At 41.7% G+C, this 20,419-nt stretch overlaps 1 protein-coding gene across 3 annotated transcripts in view; it reads left to right on the forward strand.

Moving 5' to 3' along the window:
- LOC139540156 (ras association domain-containing protein 8-like) overlaps nucleotides 1-18,326 on the forward strand; it is a 34,510-nt gene extending 16,184 nt beyond the window's left edge. For 2 of the 3 annotated variants that reach the window (XM_071343745.1, XM_071343746.1), the window contains exons 3-6: nucleotides 3,283-4,088; nucleotides 7,270-7,467; nucleotides 10,308-10,458; nucleotides 14,061-18,326. In XM_071343745.1, the coding sequence (XP_071199846.1) occupies nucleotides 3,283-4,088; nucleotides 7,270-7,467; nucleotides 10,308-10,458; nucleotides 14,061-14,182 (1,277 nt within the window). In that variant the 3' untranslated portion in view covers nucleotides 14,183-18,326. The remainder of the gene's footprint in view (nucleotides 1-3,282; nucleotides 4,089-7,269; nucleotides 7,468-10,307; nucleotides 10,459-14,060) is intronic. The other variant, XM_071343747.1, reaches the window with a different exon arrangement.
- The last annotated feature ends 2,093 nt before the right edge of the window (nucleotides 18,327-20,419 follow it).

Below are 20,419 nucleotides of genomic sequence, written 5' to 3' on the forward strand. Positions count from 1 at the left end.
TTAAACATTTATGGCAATTTAGCTAGCTAGCTTGCACTTGCTAGCTAATTTGTCCTATTTAGATAGCTTGCGGTTGCTAGCTAATTTGTCCGGGGATATAAACATTGAGTTGTTATTTTACCTGAAATGCACAAGGTCCTCTACTCCGACAATTAATCCACACATAAAACGGTCAACCGAATCGTTTCTAGTCATCTCTCCTCCTTTCAGGCTTTTTATTCTCTTGACTTTATATTGCGTTTGGCAACTTTCATAAATGAGGTGCATTACCAGCAACGACCTAGTTCGTCTTTCAGTCACTCACGTGGGTATAACCAATGAGGAGATGGCATGTGGGTACCTGCTTCTATAAACCAATGAGGAGATGGGAGAGGCAGGACTTGCAGCGCGATCTGCGTCACAAATAGAACTGACTTCTATTTTAGCCCTTGGCAACGCAGATGCTCGTTGGCGCGCGCGAGCAGTGTGGGTGCAATAATTGAATATTATAGATTTCTAAAATTATTTTGCAACGCTCGTGCACGCGACGCGAGTGGTGTAGTCAGCCTGTAAACGCGAACATTCCAAAATGGAATTAGCAGGAACACATGTGACAGAGATGAAAATATAGACATTTTGAAAGATATTTTCTTGCTGTAGCCATTACGCATATCACCTAGGTTGAAAAATATTTATTTACATTTATGTACAAAATAGATGTATTTATTTGGGACGGTTCATCTTCAATTTGGTACGTTTGAAATTGCACTTCGGGATGATCCTGGGACGGTGATGAAAAAAGTTAGTCTCAAGTCCTTCTACCGGTGCCAAAAGGTAAACATTTTAAATTGCATGTGTCATCTCATGGGGAATGCTTCAATTCGACTGTTTGTTGGTTTGTTAGTAGGCTTATGAGGCAGATGTCAGCAGCAGAAGAACCTCCAATCACAGGTAAAGACTAGTTAGAGTGTTTCAACATAGCTAACTATCTAGCTAACTAACTAGCTGATCTACATAATCTACATCCGCTATGATCAGCTGATAGCCCACCCCTCTTTGCCCTCTCTTTGAGCTGTAGGCTGTTAACTTGCTAGGATAAGATTTTGCAGAAAATAAAGGCCTATGCTAAAAAATATATGTTGAAATTTGGTTACAGGCGCATTAGATAATTAGCTATGAATGTAAGAATTTTAAGTCAACAGATATTTTTTTGTGTGTGTTTTTTGGGAGCAGGAGCAGGTGCCCTTTTTAGGTCTGTGCACGGCCCTGCTGATCAGAAACACTATGCTGACAACCTTTAGATTCTAAATGGTGTCACTGGTGAATTTTGGAATATAATGCCCAATAGGCTATAAGGTTTTTACCAGGTGTCCGTCCATTAATTTGTCCCGTTCGCCAATCACGGCAGAACACACATATTGATACACTCAAGAAATACATACTGAAGCAAACTTTCACCCACTTTTTAGACAATAAAATATTTGCCCTTTCTATTGTGTCAACCATCCATCCAAATCGAATAATTCCATGTGTCCACCTTTTGTCCTTATAAACATTCACACAGGTATTCCATGATATGGGGTAATAATACAACACTGCAGTTGAACTGCCAGCGATCATCATTCATCACGTATGCAAATGCTATACATAATCCATACACGACTTTCAAGGAATAGGACATTTGATGCAACTTTTCCATTGTATGAAATTACATTTTCACATTTGCTTGCTCATTTTCCTTACTAGTCTGATGAGACAATCCATTCAACTACTGGAATTTGGGAACTGGCCTGCAACAACCAAACGTGATGGACAAGGTTGATTGGCAGGTGGAATGATGTCCAATGAGGTTGCATGGTTAAAGTGGAAGGTGGGATCAGGTCGGTTCCGTATAATCCAATGAGGTTGTGGGATGTACACCCAACATGAACACCACAGAGTTTTTTTACTCTCTTCGGGCACATGCTACAGAGGCTCGAGAAAAATGATGTGATGTTGTACACAATTGTGCACAATTTTCAGAGACCTGCTTTGGTTTGTGAGCACTAATTTCAAAACTACTGGCTGAAATTATTCAAAACTTCTGGAAAATCCCTTTAACAAAGGCTTTAGGATGTTTGTTTTATGTGTGTTGGCTACTAATATTTAAAATATTAGCATTTAAGAATGTAGGCCTATACTTTGTTTTCTGCATGTGCTTTCCCCTTCGTTATGGATGATATTGAATAATAGAATAATAGTATAATGTACCTCTAACCTAACCTATAGTATTTACCTGTGAGACTTTGGTAAGGTAGGCTACTGTCTTTGTCACCAAGCCATAGTTGATTGACTGCGTAGCAATTTGGGCCAGTGTTACAGAGTAGTACTCACGTATAGCGACAGTGAAGAGGATATACTGATTCTCTGTTATAATGTGTTGCACCACTTGCTTGTATAAGAAATGGTGGTTAATTAAACTCCAATTTTAATCAGGAGCTGTCTTACAATTTGGCTTACTGCTGAAAACTAATATTTGTTCCTCTCCTCCAGCCTACGCCTCAATCTGGTGCTGTAGTGAGAGATAGAGAGGGTCTTAGTCAGAAACCCCCCACCATCCATCTCTTCATCCCCCTCTCTGTCAGTGAGAGGAGAGGAATGGAGCAGACTGTATTGACATCACTTCCCATTACGCGTGGGGCAGGCGAGAGGAGGGAAAGTCTGAGTCATCCCTCCATCTCTTGCAGCCAAGGGGAAGCAAAAGCACTGACGAAGCTCCCTCCTCTCTTCCATCCACCCTCCTCCTACTTTCCATATAGAAATTCCTATACACAGTACAAATGTCTAATGACAAGATGAATGTTAGGTTTTTGGGGTTTATCTCTAGTTGGGACCAGCACTGGAAAGAGACTGTGTATATCAAGTGGTTTGCCTCAGTCTCTTTGGCCTTGTTTCTTGTGTGAAAATTGGAAATTGGAAAATAAAATGTCCCACTAAAGTATAATTTCCACTAAAGCAAATATCATATTACCTAAAAAAACTAACAGGGTTATTCATCTCTGTTAGTAGATAGATGTTAAATTATTCAAGGCTCTTATACATTCGCTTTTCGCTTTTTAATAGCTGACGATGCACTGATACTTATCCTATTGATCCACGTAAAATATGATTACAAAGAGAGCTATTATTCATCTCGACAGATTTGTTAGTTAGTTTGTCAAAGTACATAGCCTGAGAAGACATACACAAAACTATGCACAAAGCATACACTAAAACATACACAAAAGCTGACATAACTGAACTTGTCCTATCTGTTTTTCCCAGGCCGAACTGGGCGCTATACCCTGGTGGAGAAATGGCGGGACACAGAGCGCCACCTGGCCCCCCACGAGAGCCCGGTGGCCTCCCTCAACACCTGGGGCCAGTATGCCGGTGACGTCCAGCTGATCCTGCACCGCACGGGCCCCTCCCTGACCGAACGCCCCCCCTCTGAGGGTCCCCTGCTCCGGGGTCCGGAACGCGGCCCACACCGGCAGAGCCTCCCGCCACTCGCCAAGCTCCGCCATCCCAGCGAGCACGCCCTCGATCGCCGCGAGCCGCGCCGCAAGTCCCTCACCTTCACTGGCGGGCCCCGGGGCCTCCGGGACATCCTGAGTGGAGGCCGGGTGGGGGAGGGGAGGGAGTTCGAGGCCAAACGACGTCTCCTACTCCAGGGGAATGGTGGGAACCATAACCACCACCACCATGCAGCAGCGGCAGCCACAGGAGGGGCAGTGTCCCCCGGCATGTGGGCCTGCCGCATGGAGGACCTGGTCAGACTGGTGGGGCTCCAGAGAGAGACTCTGGGCGTGCTGGAGAAGAGACTGGAGGCCTACGAGGCTGAACTGCAGACCTGGGGGGGGCGAGGGGGAGAGGAGGCCAGAGGAGCAGGGGGGCTGATGGAGGAGATAGTGAGGCTGGAGAGACGGCTGAGGAAGAACGAGGTGGAGATGGAGGAGGAGGAGTTCTGGGCCAGCGAGCTGCAGATTGAGCTGGAGAGTGAGAGGCAGCTGGAGGACAGGCTTGAGGAGCTGAGAGGGCGTCTTCAGTGCGCTGAGGTCGAGCTGGGGGACAGGATGGCTCTGGTACAGGTGGGTGGGACACACTTCGGATTTATGACCCATGGGCATTAATTAGATACGGTATGATCAAGTGGCATGGACACTATTAAAGGGCCCCTAAATGTTACGATTTCTGTTGTATATTGTGTAAGGGGCTATGTGACCTTATGGAAAATAATGCATGATGCGAAAGGTGTGTGCCACGAACAGGGCCAGTCCTTGCTGTTCTGCCGCCATAGGCCATAGGCGAGACCAAAAAATGCCGCCCCCCGCAAAACTAGAATAATCCCAGTGAGCAAAATGACGTTTAAAAGACGTATTTTCCAGACGTTGATGTTAAGTTCGATTTAATTTCTGAATGAAAGGTGGAAAGGTATTTTCGTATGTTTAAAATACATATTTTCCAGGATGTTGAAAAGGCATCTTTTCCGGACGGTAAAAAGAATATGTATTTTCTGAACATGGATATCTGGTTAATTTTCTGTTCTGAATGAAAGTTGAAAATACTTATTTTCCGGATGTTGAAAATACGTATTTTACAGACGTGGAAAATATGTATTTTCCGGATATTGAAATCAGGCTAATTTTTTGGCTCTGAATGAAAGTTGAAAATAAGTCATTTCTAGACGTCTATGTTTGGGCCAAATCAAAGCTGGTCCAGACCAGGCAAAATCTTAACCAAACGTAGACGTCTATGATTGGTCTGGACCGGACTAAAAACCAAAGTCCGTGGAAATCAAGGCCGGTCTGGAACTGCACCAAAAGATGTAGCCTACAGTGTTGCCTGAAATTGAATTTTAGGTATGCCCATCTATCTATGTGGGAAGCCTACCGGTTGTAAAACACCAAACGTTCGGACAGGACCATAACAAGAAGTCCAAAAGACGTCGGTTCGTGATTACTGGGGTGTAGCCTAATATGTCAGACCGCAATAGAATGTTATGAATGTCCATCAATGTGATAGGCCCACCGTTTGTAAAACAGGCCATTGCATTGGCTTTATTAGTCCTGATTCCTGTGACATCAATTTGGCTATTTAAGAATATCAGATACCCAGTTATCGCTAGCCTATTTGCAATGTATTTACACAGCAGGAGATGCAGAAGTATTTTCCTTTTCACTATGATAAGATGATAAAAAATTGACGGACACAAACTTTAAACCACTGATCATGAAAACGGGGTGGAACTCCTGGACGAAAGTTGTGATTGTCCATTAGATATTATGCATTTTACTTTGACCTGTGCTGTTTTTAGGATATATTGTTTGTTAACATGACAGCGTTTTTTTTTATTGAGCCCCGTCTCATTACATACATTTTATCTCCAGCCTGTAGGCTACAGAAAAGGCCACATAGTCTTTCTACCATATCCTATATCTGCTACATGATTTGTATTAGATTCTTTTTTTGACGGAACGTTGGTGGAGCGCTGCAGAGATGTGTCTCTCCAACAGCACCATGGAGACGTAAAATAATTTCCCCCCCTGCCTTTGACAAAGTGGGCACTGCTTATCAAAGGGTGGCATCAGCGCTCACCTAAAAAGTCCACATGGAACTGGTTGAAAGAAATTGTCATTGTTTTGGGGCAGAATTGTGTGAGGTTTTATGTGTTGTTGTTGGACTTCCGTCTTTGTCAGTTTTGCTCAGAACATGCAGTCCTTGTCAATCTGCCGCCACCTAATCATGCCTACTGAGCGGGGCGGCCGTGGCCACGAAGCACAGCGGAGTGGCACTAACCTTTTGCAGAGTGCCATTATTTTCCAGAGAACACATACAGCACCAAGTTGATTATCCCGCTTATACCACGGCTATAATTTAACACACACATTACTGAGTGAATTTACCTGTAGAAATGTGTTCAACATCCACAAGTTGCTAGAAAGTTTACTGGATAGCCACAGTAATTGCCTTGGTAACCTAGCAAACAGACTTGCTAGCTAAGCAAACCATCAGTCCTCCTAAATATTAGCTAGCTATAAAAATCGAATTCAACAATGCCAATAATGTTCTCAATTCAACTATTGATAGCAGTTGGTTATTGCCGTGTTTTATAACGAAATAATGCACACTCTAGAATGCTCTTCAAGGAAATCAGAAATGAGTATTTAACAATTCCGGCATGGTATAATTAAGCAATAAGGCACGAGGCAGTGGTGTATCATGAATACAGTCACAGGTAAATGCTCTTTTTCGGCCTGACATATTTAAAATAACAATGAATTACATATTTTCATTAAAATGTTATTTTGATTAGTCAATTCATACAATTTTATTCTTCCACCATCTGGTTGCTTGTTGCTACAGACCAAAATAAGTTGCTAGCTATGCAAAAGAACTGGTTGTTCTAAACAAAATGGTTGCTATGCAGGCTGGATAGCTAACATTCTGGTCACTTGCTAGCTAGCTAGCTAGCTAGCCAACTTTCAGCTTATTTTCTATTGATGCGTGATTTTAACTGGCTCAGAAAAAGTTGTCTTGTTTCGTCTGTGCACCATTCACTCTATTTATTATACTACAGAGAAGGAAATTAAAAAGTGAAACATTGTTTCCGAGGTCAAACAGACAGCGAGGCTTATATTAACGCCCGCTGTACCAAACTAAATGCTAGGCTGGAAGCAAGGGGAAATAATGTGCAAGTTGGGATAAATAAATAGAGAGATGACTCAGACATGATATTCTTATGGAGGCGCAGTGATTCAGATGGAACTTAGGCGTGTCTCTGTGACAGCCAATACAGCACGGCTTGGAACGCTGCTCATCTAATCAGTTTTATAAATTGTTATAATCACATAACATTAAAAGTGTGCAGGCACCTTGCGTCGTCATTTTAAAGACAGATAATGCATATCCTCTCTCTGAATTTATTGCTGTGCCTTTCTATGCACTTCCATCTAAATCAGGGTTTCCCTTACTCGGTCCTGGGGCCCCCCCTTGGTGCAGGTTTTGTTTTTTGCCCTAGCACTACACAGTTGATGCAAATAATCAAAGGTTGATGATGAGTTGGTTATTTGAGTCAGCTGTGTCGTGCTAAGGCAAAAAAAAACTAAATGTGCACCCAAGGGGTGCCCCAGGACCAAGTTTGGGAAACCCTGGTCTATATAACAGACTACCAGCAAAACCGATGATGTAGCTAGGGTGCTGGGAAGCATATGTTCTCCTAACCATCTCCTACTCCTATTGGTCTAAAACTCAAACCTGTCTGTGTGTCAGGGTGTAGAGGCAGGTCTGGAGGAGGAGCGTCTGCAGAGGGAGAGACAGGAGACTCAAAGGGTGAGCGAGGTGGAGGCCAAGGCGCAGGTACTCAGAGGCCGCACGGAGCTCAAGGCCCAGGACAGACAGTCTGTCCAGCTGGAGAGCAGCTGCAGAGCCGTGGACAGGTCCCTCAGCCTGAGTGGCAAGAGACTGCAGGTCAGACACAGGCATTGACACATGTATTAACATACACACACAAGCTGATGCATGAGCATACACATGAAAAAATGCATGTAGAAACACATATAGTGTTTTTACATATACAGTATACAGTACATACCAGAAGCATACCAGATGCGAAGCCACGGCAGTGCAAACCAAGCCTGGGATTTGGTTTAAATCAACTTAACGGCAAGGCCAGGGACTATTCATTTGTAGAGAGGAATCGGGATCACATCAAAGTGGTTCTGGACATAGTTATGCTATGTGATAGACAGGACATAGCACTGTGTGGACATAGGGAGTCTAAACAGGCCCTTATAAGGGACTTTAAATGTTTTAAATTAAATGTAAAAAAATCTAAGTCGTCATGAGCAGCTGCCAAAAAATTACTTGAATCAGCAAACATAAACCTGGCCTAGCAAGGCAGGGATAAAAGCAGGAAATCATCATACATAGCCTTAAATCATAGCAGGTACGAATACAGTAGCACACTTAGAATCAAACACATATAAGCCTGGTTTACCAAGACAGGCATGAAAACATTAGGCTAAATCATAAATAAACAGTATTCAGGCTTACCTTTCTTGTGTGTTTCACGTTTTACAGCAGAAGACATAGACGTTCCCTTTCAAAGGCATGCAGTGAGCGTGTAAGATCTGATTCATGTTTTGATATGGCATGTAGTGTAGAGGAGTCTCTCAACACTACATGAAGTCATAGGAAGGGTGATGATGGCCCTTACAGGAACTTAGCAGTATTACTTATTTATCTGAGAGTGAGGTGGATATATAGCGTTTAGCAAAAAAACCTGGATTATTTGTCTCTCTGAAATGAAACCATCAAGTGATACATTTTTTTTTTTTTAAATACATATGTCATTGAACATCCCAATGCCATGATTAGATAGTGAAAAAAACATCAATTATTTTTTATACATTTTAAACAATAAGCTAATTTACCAACATTTCTGAAAATGGATATATAGAGTTTTGGAAATAAACTCTTCAAATAGGCTACTGTTCATCCATCACTCATTCAATAGCCAAGCATGCTCGAAAGTAAATAGACCGGTAGCCTATTTAAAATATTTTACAGTATGGTTAGGCTACAGTATTGCTGTGCGATAGGAGCTCAACATCATAACCTAATCTCAGAGCCTATACCAGGGCAGGAGATAAAATATTGAACAACAATTTGTCTTTTGCATAGTTTGGGTTGTAGCATTTACTTTAAATTGTTCGAATAGACAATCAATCTTGTAGAATGTATGACCAATGTTTGGCACTCACTGTAGGCAGCATGCATAATTACATTTTTTAATAGCTAGGTTTATATTCTAAAATAAAAAATAAATAAAATCGTCATAAAAACATTTTCCCACCAGAGATATATTTCCTTTAAATGTACTTGTTGCAGATAAAAGTATGTGCATGATGAGGTAGTGCACATAAAACAAACTTTTGCAGTTAAATTTCCATGTACCGGATAAAAAAATAAAAGTTAAATGGGTTTCAACTCTACTGATGGTTTTGTCACCAAAAAATGTGCCTTATATATCAAATGTGTCCACACTGGTATTGGCACGTGCGCCTTAGCCAACAGCTTGCGTATACAGTGCTTGTATAGCCTACATGACTAGATTATTATGGACAAAATACTCTTTTTATTTGTCAAATGGCAACCTAACATCGATCATCATGTCACCAGATTAAGACCATAGATATTTATTGGAAAGGAGCATCAAGTTCATCAGCTTTCACTTTCACCACCCTGTGAAGTTCATCATTTATTTAATCTGTAGCCTAACAAACTGCATGCTTTCCCGAGTCATGGTGGGAGGACCACACAGACTTGTCATCGCGTGACTCCAAGTTTACTCCGATATGATGGTTATTATATCAATATTTGCGCATAAAGCATTTCCACCGCCATTTCTCACAAAATACATTTTACAGACACAAACAGATCCCAGCTTGTCTAGCGTATTTTGTTTGTCTACATTTGGAAAGTTTACTGACAAATTTGCTGTTTTCTCAGGCCTGTCATGACATTTTTTAATCTCACATAAAAAGGTTTGATGGAAACCTGGTTAGTGAGATTGAAACATTCTGCCCAAACCTACTGTATACAAAAATGTGAGCAAATTTGTCATTTCTTTTAGAAACTGTCATGGCCCAGTTACAACATAAAATGTGTACATTTAAGTAACTTAGCAGACACTCTTATCCAGAGTGACTTATAGGTGCAATTAAGGTTAAGCTCCTTTCTCAAGGGCACATCGACAGATTTTTTCACCTAGTCGGCTCAGGGATTCGACCTTACAGTTAATGGCCCAATGCTCTTAACCGCACTAAAAAGTTGGTTGCATCACATTTCAGTCATTTAGCAGACACTCTTATCCAGTAGTGAAAACATAAACTTCCATACTGGTCCCCCGTGGGAATCAAACCCACAACCCTGGCATTGCAAGCACCATGCTCTACCAACTGAGCCACACAGGATCTCCAAATCATACAGCAAATTAGGGCATTTTTGTTACTATGAAAGGTGAATGGAGGACGATTTCTAGGCAGGGTTGTAACGCTCCTTCACGAGCGCATAAATATAATACGTCTCTGATTTATCAGTGAAAACATGCGTATATGTTGCGTGCAAATCCTAGAATCTCCACGTACGGCAGAATTTAGTGAGAGTTTTTGCATGGTTGGTAAATGAGGCCCCAGGAACAGATGACCAGTCAGTATAGCTGGAGTCAGATTATATTATATTATATGTAAATACAGATGGCAAAAAGATAGATTTATATCGTTGATCAATCTGTATCTCCCCTCCAGGACATGCATCATGAGCTGGAGCAGCTGACCAAGGAGCTGAGACAGGTCAACCTGCAGCAGTTTATCCAGCAGACTGGCACCAAGGTTACCGTGCTGCCAGCCGAGCCCAGTGAGGAAGAGGAGGGGACTACCCACACCGGACAGGGCACAGGTAATTTCTGTCAAATGAGCTAGATTCATAGATCCTCTTTGGGTGCATCCTGTTACCCCCTTTTTCTCCCCAATATCGTAATTACGATCATGTCTCATCGCTGCAAAGGGCTTGGGAAAGGTGAAGGTCGAGTCATGCGTCCTCCAAAACATGACCCGCCAAGCTTCTTAACACCCGCTCGCTTAACCTGGAGGCCAGCTGCACTAATGTGTCAGAGGAAACACTGTTCAACTGAGTCAGCCTACATGCACGCGGCCTGCCACAAGGAGTCGCTAGAGCACAATGAGCCAAGTAAAGCCCTACTGGCCAAACCCTCCCCTAACCCGGACAACACTGGGCCAATTGTGCGCCGCCCTATGGGACTCCCGGTCACAGCTGGTTATGACACAGCCTGGGATCGAACCCAAGGCTGTAGTGGCGCTGCAACACTGCGATGCAGTGCCTTAGACCGCTGCGTCACTTGGTAGGCTTCTGCGATAACCTTTGTTCTGACTACTGCTCGTGGTCACATCATATTGCTGAGTATTGCTTATTCATTGAAAGGGCAAAATCACATACTGTATTATGTGATTTATTTCTGATTAATTAAACATAATGCCTAACAAACTTGTCCACACTGAATAAAGAGGCATGATTGACAACTTCATGACACTGGCTGCATCTCTAAGCACTGTGCAGGAGGTGCATTCACGTGCCGTGTGACTTGTCGGGCGACATTTCCGTGCAGCAAAAGAGCACAGATTTGTGCAAAAAATACTTTAAACCTTCAAATGTTATCACGTTGCCATCACGCCATCTTCTTTTCATGAAAAACACCATTCTGCTCTTCCACTGCTCTGTTTGTCAGGTCACTCAATCAGTCCCACTTAGGCTTTTCTACGGCAGTTCTCTTTCACTGTGTGCCTGCTGAGATAGGATGACTCAGCTACGGAGAGGGGGGGGGGGGGGGAGACCATGCAGTGTGTGCATTTGTTACGCCCCCTCAAGTGGCACTTATGGTTTCCATGCCAACGGCTGCCTAGATACGGCTGCCGGCTTGCCTAGCATCACACACTCCGCCAGCTCAGCTCTCCCTCTCTCCCTCCATCATCATATCCCTCCATCACTCTCTCCCTTCATCCTCCCTCCATCCCATGCTCAGCAGTTTCTGTGGTGATGGACTCAGTGGACTGTAGTCTTGCCTACCAAGAGGCTGGCCTGGCAGAGAGAACAGTTAGACAGAGAGCTAAGAACACTGTGAACACTGAGGCTTGTCAAAAGGCTACGGGAGCATACACAAACAAACTATTCTAGTCACCAGGTGCTCTTGGAGAACCTTTGAATTCCTTAGAAGTTCAGTCTCTTTATATCAATCTTGAATTTTAAACGGATTTCGGAGGTATAGGATAGTGCCCAAGTGTTCCATGTTAGAGACTGTAAAAATATTAGTTTTATGCACTAAACCAGACCTTGTTGAAATATCCTCTATATCAACTTACGCAACAGTACACCTTTAAATCCCACCTCACCCACCAAGTTTTTCCAGATCACTTTTCCAAATGTTTTTTTTATAACTGCAATGACCATGTGCTTACCATTACCTCATGTAAATGGTTTGCGCTTGTATTTATATTAGACTTCATGCTAATGGTTTTCCATTATGTCAAGTAATGAGTTTAATGTTCATGTCCTTCTAATAACCTAGCAGCACATGTGTGTTCAATCAGCAAGAGCCCTCTGTTTGGCCATTAAGTTAACTGTTATGGCTGGCGTCCTGCACGGCTCAACGCTGACACTGTGTGGTCAGATCTAGTAACGCATAGAGGAACACGCATTCAAATCTGAAAAGTGGATTTGAGGGTGTCCTTTTCTTAAGCGATTGTAGTAACTCATCCTCTCTCTCTTTCCCTCTCTCTTTCTGTCTCTTTCTGTCTCTCTCTCTTTCTCTGTATCTCTCTGTCTATCCCTCTATCTCAAGAGCAAACCATTTACATGAGGTAATGGTAAGCACATGGTCATTGCACAGTTATAAAAAAAAAACATTTGGAAAAGTGATCTGGAAAAACTTGGTGGGTGAGGTGGGATTTAAAGGTGTACTGTTGCGTAAGTTGATATAGAGGATATTTTAACAAGGTCTGGTTTAGTGCATAAAACTAATATTTTTACAGTCTCTAACATGGAACACTTGGGCACTATCCTATACCTCCGAAATCCGTTTAAAATTCAAGATTGATATAAAGAGACTGAACTTCTAAGGAATTCAAAGGTTCTCCAAGAGCACCTGGTGACTAGAATAGTTTGTTTGTGTATGCTCCCGTAGCCTTTTGACAAGCCTCAGTGTTCACAGTGTTCTTAGCTCTCTGTCTAACTGTTCTCTCTGCCAGGCCAGCCTCTTGGTAGGCAAGACTACAGTCCACTGAGTCCATCACCACAGAAACTGCTGAGCATGGGATGGAGGGAGGATGAAGGGAGAGAGTGATGAAGGGATATGATGATGGAGGGAGAGAGTGATGGAGGGATATGATCCCACGGGGGACAAGTACGAACAAATATGATAAATGTATGCACTCACTACTGTAAGTCGCTCTGGATAAGAGCGTCTACTAAAACACTTACATTTTAAATGTAAAAAAAAATATGATGGAGTGAGAGAGGGAGAACTGAGCTGGCGGAGTGTGTGATGCTGGGCATGCCGGCAGCCGTATCTAGGCAGCCATTGGCATGGAAACCATAAGTGTCACTTGAGGGGGTGGAACAAATGCACACACTGCATGGTCTCCCTCCCTCTCTCCCTCCCCCTTCTCTCTTTCCCTTCTCTATCTCTTTCTTACTCTCTCTCTCTCAATTCAATTCAAATGGGCTTTATTGGCATGGAAAACATATGTTTACATTGCCAAAGTAAGTGAAATAAACAATAACAAATTAATAGTTGACATTAAACACACACAAGTTTCAAAAGAGAAAGACGTTTGACATTTTATATTAATATTAACTACTGTATGTAAAGTGTTGTTACAATGTGCGAATAGTAGAAGTACAAATGGCAGGGGGGAAAAGAATAAGATAAATATAGGTTTCATTTACTTGTGTTTCTGCTCCATTGGTTGTCCTTTTCTTATTGCAACAGGTCACAATTTTTGCTGCGATGATTGCAAACTGCTGTATTTATGTATATTTATGGTGCAGCAGTTAGCCTACAGGTTATGAGCGTTGGGCCAATAACTGAAAGGTTGCTTGTTCAAAGCCATAAACCGACTAGGTGAAACATCTATCTATGTGCCCTTTAGGAAGGCACTTAACCCTATTTGCTCCTGTAGGTCGCTCTGGATAAGAGCATCTGCTAAATTACAAAATCGTTAATGTATTCCACCTAACAGAATCAGAAGCTTATCAATATTTGTTTTCAAATCTTTTTGGAGTCCCTGTAATCTGAGGGAAATATGTGTATCTTATATCGTCGTACATTTGGCAGGAGGTTAGGAAGTGCAGCTCAGTTTCCACCTCATTTTGTGGGCAGTGGGCGCATAGGCTGTCTTCTCATGAGAGCCAGGTCTGCCTGGCAGCCTCTCTCAATAGCAAGGCTATGCTCACTCTCTCTCTCTCTCTCTCTCCCTTTCTCTCAGACTTGGTTCCTATGTCTGGTTCCCTGAAGCGTCCCGTCTCCTTTCACCCGATGCCTGGTCACCTTCGGGTCCTGCACAGTCCACTCACATCTGGCCTAAACCCAGAAGGGATCTACGTGTAAGAGAAAAGAGGGCACACTTGCGGTGACTTTGTTCCCGTGTTAGCTGGACACCTGAATACCATCCTAAAGGTAGCCTGGTTCCACTAAGACCTGATCCCAGATCTGTGTGTGCTTTAGCCAACTCCTCAACACCCAGTCACTCCTAGTCAAATAAGTTGGCTAAATACAGATCTAGGACCAGTGCTAAAGGATCCCTGTGATGGGACATCCAAGTACAGGTTACCTCAGTAGCACTCTCCGGTCCATACTCTGTTCTGTTACCTACATATCATGGAGAACAGGAACACTTAAAGAGATCATATTGTTATAGGCCATTGTGTACAAGCACTCCAAGTCTCCGACATGGGCCAACATGTGACGATGATAGCTCCAATGATGAAGGAAAAACTATTGGTAACATATCTGACTGCAGGGCGCTTGAATGGACAGACAGAGGTAGTTGATTATAGACAATATAGCAACAGACATGAGCACCGTGTGTCATAGCCCGAATGGTTTTCTATCTATTTAAACCTTGGAACTAAAAGTGATGCGTCATTATCATCATCAGCATCATCGTAGTTTTCATCCCTTGAAAGTGTATGCAATTACTTTATTTTCATTTTAATGAATCAAGAAGTTTTGAAACGTTAATATTTTATCCATTATAACAACATACAGTAAAGAGGTTCGATACTATTTTTTATGAATGTTTGCATTTTGGAAAATATCGCTCCAAACTGAAAAACTTGCTGTTGAAATCTGTGAACTAAACCATACCAGTCCAAAGTTTGGACACACCTACTCATTCAAGGGTTTTTCTTTATTTTTACTATTTTCTACATTGTAAAATAATAGTGAAGCTATGAAATAACATATGGAATCATGTAGTAACCCAAAAAGTGTTAAACAAATCAAAATACATTTTATATTTGAGATTCTTCAAAGTTGCCACCCTTTGCCTTGATGACAGCTTTGCACACTCTTGGCATTCTCACAACCAGCTTCACCTGGAATGCTTTTCCAACAGTCTTGAAGGAGTTCCCACATATGCTGAACACTTGTTGGCTGCTTTTCCTTCACTCTGCGGTCCAACTCATCCCAAACCATCTCAATTTGGTTTAGGTTAGGAGATTGTGGTGGCCAGATCATCTGATGCAGCACTCCATCACTATCCTTCTTGGTAATATAGCCCTTACACAGCCTGGAGGTGTGTTGGGTCATTGTCCTGTTGAAAAACAAATGATAGTCTCGCTAAGTGCACACCAGATGGGATGACATATCGCTGCCGAATGCTGTGGTAGCCATGCTGGTTAAGTGTGCCTTGAATTCTAAATAAATCACTGACAGTGTCACCAGCAAAGCACCCCCACACCATCACACCTAGTCCTCCATGCTTCACGGTGGGAACTACACATGCAGAGATCATCAGTTCACCTACTCTGCATCTCACAAAGACACGGCGGTTGGAACCAAAAACCTCAAATTAGACCAAAGGACAGATTTCCACCGGTCTAATGTCCATTGCTCGTGTTTCTTGGTCCAAGCAAGTCTATTCTTCTTATTGGTGTCCTTTAGTAGTGGTTTCTGCCATGAAGGCCTGATTCACGCAGTCTCCTATGAACAGTTGATGTTGAGATGTGTCTGTTACTTGAACTCGGTGAAGCATTTATTTCGGCTGCAATTTCTGAGGCTGGTAACTCTAATGAACTTGTCCTCTGCAGCAGAGGTAACTCTGGGTCTTCCTTTCCTGTGGCAGTCCTCATGAGAGACAGTTTCATCATGGCGCTTGGTGGTTTTTGCGACTACACGAAGAAACTTTCAAAGTTCTTGAAATTTTCCAGATTGACTGACCTTCATGTCTTAAAGTAACAATGGACTGTAATTTCTCTTTACTTATTTGAGCTGTTCTTGCCATAATATGGACTTGGTCTTTTACCAAATAGGGCTATCTTCTGTATACCACCCCTACTTTGTCACAATACAACTGATTGGCTCAAACGCATTCAGAAGGAAAGAAATTCCACAAATTAGCTTTTAACAAGGCACACCTGTTATGTGAAATGCATTCCAGGTGACTACCTCATGCAGCTGGTTGAGAGAAAGCCAAGAGTGTGCAAAGCTGTCATCAAGGCAAAGGGTGGCTACTTTGAAGAATCTCAAATATAAAATGTATTTTGATTTGTTTGACACTTTTTTGGTTACTACATGATTCTGTATGTGTTATTTCATAATATTGATGTCTTCACTATTATTCTACAATGTAGAAAATAGTAAAAATAAGGAAAAACCCTTGAATGAGTAGGTGTGTACAAACTTTTGACTGATACTGTAAATTTGAAGAGTTTAGTGATTCTGTGGTAAATAATTGTATTTTATCCAGTGTATTGATTGATGTATGGACTGCGTTGAGTCGTGGATGAGATGTCTATACAGTGGCCCTATTGGGGGCCACTAACAGTAACTTTTAAAGGATGTCTGTTTCTGAAGCATTTATACTGCATCTGTATCATAACAAACTTTGACCCTCGGCTCACATCAACCAACAGGCAGACTGTTTCTGCTCTGTTCCGATTGTCATTATACACTATGCACAGTTATACAACCATTGGTTCAAGGCTTTGTTACTGAAGAAAGGGTAGATGGTAGCCTATAAACTGTTCAAAAGTGCTGATATGTCACTTATTGTTACGATATGTGAAATGTCAACTGATATAATCACTTATTGAAATATTAGAATACTGTAGATAGTATGAAGTTCGGTCACCACATGTATTTCCAATTGCTGAGGAAGAAGGAGAACTGTGTATGTACAGTTATGCAGTATTGTTAATGTAACAGTATCAAATGAACCGACAGTGTTAGTTTTCTCCTTTATCTTGTGTTGAAAATATGTATTACTTTGCCAAAATGTTTAATCTTATTCATCTGTAAAGAAATGGGTCCAAAGATTAGAGGTCTTATTGCATGTGTTTGTTTTTCCAAGTAGCCATATCTGAATACTTATTCAAATCTAAGGGCTCGATTTCATCGATAGGGCTGAAGACCTGTGCTACGGGGCGATAGCAATTTATAAGCAATGTTCCTGCATTCGCGGGGATTGCCTTCATGGTAAACGCAGCATATGTCGGCTCAATGGGAAATGACCTTTACATTTCAATCATGCTACAGCACAGATCTTCAGCGCTACGGATTCAATTGAGCCCTAAGTAACACTAAAACCACTTTTGTTAGATCCTAAGAGGGTTTGGCTGAATTGACAGATATGCAAAACTAGACTTGTCCCAGGGCCTGTATTCATAAAGTGTCTTAGAGTACAAGTGCTGATCTAAGATCGGTTTTGATCTTTTATAGCAAAATGAATATGATTATATGGACAGAGGGGACCTGATCCTAGACCAGCACCCATACTCTGAGAAGCTTTGTGGATAATGACCAATATCTGTTTTTCATGTCTTGCCAATTCCTTGGCGTGACAATGACCAGAGGAGTTGCCAAAGCAGCACAAACTAATCTGGAACCAGGCTAATGTAACACTATAGCACTGACTAAAACCTGATAAAACGAGTTGATCAAATGGACACATTTTAATGTGATGTATGTATGCAACAGTTGCCCTCATTGTACCGAACACATCTTATTGGTTTTGATAAACTAATGGTTCTCTGCTACTCAGCTTTTAATAAGTTCTTAACAAGTGCCTTATACTCATACTTATTTCTGCATATACTGTATACGACTAATGTCAAGCTTTACCGGGGATTATTCCAACAATGACCCTGCTCTGTTCTAGCCTGGTCTCAGATGTGTTTGTAGTCTTGCCAATTCCTATAGTCATTGTTACGCCAGTGACCATAGGAGTTGGCAATACAGCACAGACAGATCTGGGACCAGGCTAGCTCTGTTCATTGTGCGAGTAAGATGTTTATTGGAGAAATGGGTAGATAAGAAACCACTTGTATGTTTCCATAGGTTGTTTTGGTCGGTGTTTAACATTTTGTGTCCTGTGCTCTCCCATGTTAAGAAATCAACTGTACATACATGTTTTATTTTTCTGCCTTAGTTCACAGCAAATTGTTCAGAGATGTATGGCTACTGGCTGCTGATATGACATGGATTGCATTATTATAATAAAACAATGTGACAAACTTTTTGTCAGCTTTTATGGAGTTGTCCATGAGTCTGATATTCTATAAAATGTTAATTGAAAGAGGCACAGGACATAGGAAGAGTACACCGGAGAAACATGTGCCCTTTTTTAACACTACCATGCCGACCCGGACCAAACTGCTGGCTCAGATATTTTCTTTTCACATTGTCCTTTCCAGTACAGTGTGAGCAACTAAGGTGGATGTGTAACTAGGCCAGCTCTGTACAACTTGGCTTGGCTTGTCTCGGTTCGGCTCAGTAGTGTGAAAAGCCCTATGGTGAAAGAAGTGGGAGTTACTTGATGATGGAGATGGAAAACGTGTTGTCGGTATCTCCACTAGATGGCGCTGTCCGTCCAATAATCACAAAGCCATAGACTTAACTGGATGGCTCTGGTGGTTCTCGGTGACCGTGGGAAATCATTGCATAATAATAACCAAGTGGATTATTTCTAAACTGTTAGCGGTCATGAAAACACTTCAGGCAACAAGGTTAAGTCAGACACATTTCTCATTTTAAACTCATGCCTGGTTTAAGAAGGGTTTTACCTTGAATTGTATTATAGACGTCAGTGGGGTTGACTTATATTTTTTAAAATTGTATTTAACCTTTATTGTAGGCAAAGTCAGTTAAGAACAAATTCTTATTTACAATGACGGCCTACACCGGCCAAACCCTAACCTGGACGACGCTGGGCCAATTTTGCGCCGCCCTGTGGGACTCCCAATCATGGCCGTTTGTGATACAGCTTGGAATCGAACCAGGGTCTGTAGTGACACTACTGGCACTGAGATACAGAGCTCGTAGTTAAATATTCCAAACTGCAACATTTCCACCCTCACTGGCGAAGCACAATACTTTCTATCTGACTAAATATTTACACAGTTGTCACCAGAATTCAGGACACTAGTGAAAGTATCTAATAGGCTAAAAGATAAGGAGGGTAAACAACTAGTATGTATATCAAGTCAACTTATTCTAACCCTTATGAAAAAAGATTGCAGAGTGCAGTATAACTGCAGTACACTGCAGTATAACTACAGTTAGAGTGCAGTATAACTGCAGGATGCTGCAAATACTGTGTCCAAAATAAGTACTTTTGCAGTGATTTGATTCCCTTACAGAAAAATATTACAGTTTGAAACTGCAGTAAAAGTGTAGTAACTACAGTCGACTGTGGTATTTTGGACACAGTAATTGCAGAATAACTGCAGTTATACAGCACTCTAATTGCAGTTACACTGCAAAATTACTGCAGTAAAAAAACTGTTATTTTGAACGCAGTATTTGCAGCATACTGCAGTTATACTGCACTCAAACTGCAGTTATACTGCACTCTGCAATCTTTTTTCGTAAGGGTTAGAATAAGTTGACTTGATATACATACTAGTTGTTTACCCTCCTTATCTTTTAGCCTATAAGATACTTTCACCATTGTCCTGAATTCTGGTGACAACTGTGTAAATATTTAGTCAGATAGAAAGTATTGTGCTTCGCCAGTGAGGGTGGAAATGTTGCAGTTTGTAATATTTAACTACGAGACTACTTATTCATTACTATGCAGAGCATTACTGATGCAGGGAACCCCCCAAGGCTGTGTCTGTGCTTCACTGACCTTGACTAAAACAGAAGCAAGAAGTGACTGGAAATCAGCTTATTGCTCTCTGATTCAAATAGCTGACACAACTTTGACTTATCAAGTAGTCTTACAAGTCAGACAATAGTTTTTGAAATATTACCTAACAATCCAAATGAAGAAACACAAATGTCATGTTAAAAACTAAAGATCAAATTGAATTTTATTTGTCACATACACGTGTTTAGCAATGTTATTGCAGTTGTAGCGAAATGCATGTGATTTTAATGTAGGGAAGAAAATGTAATACTGCACAGTTTCCTAAGACCTTGAAGCACGGCAGCCCTATCCGTCTGCACCATTTTCCAAGGTCGATACCAAAATGTACAATAGTGACAATTGGTGACATTTGCAGTGATGGCTGTGTTCAGAAATAACAACCTAATAAGAAATCAAGGTATTCAACTATTTGTGACAACATAGACCTAAGGTACTGGGGGTGGTCTTTGTCATTAGGCCTACTCAAAGGTGTT

This window comes from Salvelinus alpinus, chromosome 15 (assembly GCF_045679555.1).
Source record: "Salvelinus alpinus chromosome 15, SLU_Salpinus.1, whole genome shotgun sequence".
Classification (NCBI taxonomy): Eukaryota; Metazoa; Chordata; class Actinopteri; order Salmoniformes; family Salmonidae; genus Salvelinus; species Salvelinus alpinus.